The sequence below is a fragment of the Cucurbita moschata genome, unplaced genomic scaffold, assembly GCF_002738365.1.
Source record: "Cucurbita moschata cultivar Rifu unplaced genomic scaffold, Cmos_1.0 Cmo_Scf00042, whole genome shotgun sequence".
NCBI classification, from domain to species: Eukaryota; Viridiplantae; Streptophyta; class Magnoliopsida; order Cucurbitales; family Cucurbitaceae; genus Cucurbita; species Cucurbita moschata.
The window spans coordinates 1957920-1959508 of NW_019268558.1; the positions used below are offsets into that span (position 1 = coordinate 1957920).

The 1589-nt window shown below is 46.8% G+C and overlaps 1 protein-coding gene across 1 annotated transcript; it reads left to right on the forward strand.

Moving 5' to 3' along the window:
* Window positions 1-259: 259 nt before the first annotated feature.
* LOC111433411 (E3 ubiquitin-protein ligase RNF12-B-like) lies at window positions 260-1343 on the forward strand. Its single transcript, XM_023070461.1, has 2 exons — window positions 260-525; window positions 1064-1343. Exons 1-2 carry the CDS (start codon window positions 260-262, stop codon window positions 1341-1343), a joined length of 546 nt encoding a protein of 181 aa, XP_022926229.1.
* The last annotated feature ends 246 nt before the right edge of the window (window positions 1344-1589 follow it).

Consider the following 1589-nt stretch of genomic DNA (forward strand, 5'->3'; position numbering starts at 1 on the left):
ACATGTTCCACGGTCCAATTACCGATGCCCTGACGTTGCCAGGTATACCTTATGTAGAATGAGGGATGTATAATCTTTGTGATATATTTAATGTGCTTGGCTCCAGTATGAAAATGTGTTGTGATGTGATCTGATGCAATGCATGTGCTTTACGTTATTATATTTATGTTTTATTTATCTGAATTATATGGTAGAATGTAGGGAATGTTATAAGTAAATCATAAGCTTAGTTAAAACCCTTTTCTTAGTTTCTTGAACTATGCCGCACAGAGGACGTAGAAAAGTTAGGAGAGGGAGAGGACGACCTCCCATTAGGAGAGGGGGAAGAGGAGAAGCCGATAGAAGCTCTTCCCAAGAGGGGTCGACTACCGGACCATATGCGTTTATACCACCTCCTGAATATGCACCTCCCCCACAAACTATACCACCACCTGAAAATGCACCTCCCCCACAAACTGTACCACCACCTGAAAACGCACCTCCCCCACAAACTACACCACAGGCTGGGTTGGACCCCGCCACAAGGTTAATGTTGGAATCCCTCCAAAAGACAATGGAAATCATGCTAGCCACATAACATGCCACGTTGTTAGCTACGCAACAAGTCGCGGCGGCCACGCACCCGGTGGATGCGGTAGCTATACAACCAGCCAACAAACCGCATCCGGATAGGGGTGCGAGTTGGTTAAAGGATTTCAGACGGTATAACCCTCGTCCTTTTGTCGGTTCAAAGGAAGATCCCACAGCGACTCAAATGTAGATCGCAAACATGGAAACAACCTTTGAATTAGTGAGATGCCTTGATGAACATACGGTGGCGTGTGCGACGTATGTGTTACAAAAAGATGCAGAAGTGTGGTAGTCGGATAATAAATAGAGCATCAACCCGGGCGGGGGATTACAACGTGGGGAACCTTTAAGGAAGCCTTTCTGAAATATTATTATCCAAAGGAAACCCATATAGAGAAACAACAAGAGTTTAACCACTACAAGAGTTTAACCACCTAACCCAAGGTGATCGTACGGTGGATCACTATGATCAGGACTTCATGAGATTGAGAAGGTTTGCACCGTCATTAGCTGACACTGAAGAGAAACAGACAGAAAAATTTGTGTTGGGATTGAACCCGAAAACCCGCCGCATGTTGGAGGCATTTAACCCAAAAACCAATGAAGAGGCTCTAAGGACGGCCAAGGCCCTAGAGGAACCCCCGGAGGAGAAAAAAATGGAGCCAACGGTTGTCACAGGGAGGAAACGCCCTATCGAGGTCGAAACCACAAAGTTGCAACCACCGCTCCAGGACCTCGATATTAGAGTAGGCTACTTGCTCCACCCCCAATAGCCCGATACCTAACACTAGAGAAGCCCTTGTGCCGTAACTATGGAAAACAACATGTTGGGAGATGTTTGGTGGGCTAAGGTATGTGTTATATATGAGGACATGCAGGTCATGTGCCCAGAACTTGCCCTACAAAGAGCTCGGGAAATCCAAGGGAACCCCTTAGAGGACCGATCATTCAAGAGCCTACCATACAAACCCGCCCACAGACCAGGGCATATGCAACGACCAGTAATGAGGCGGGAACAT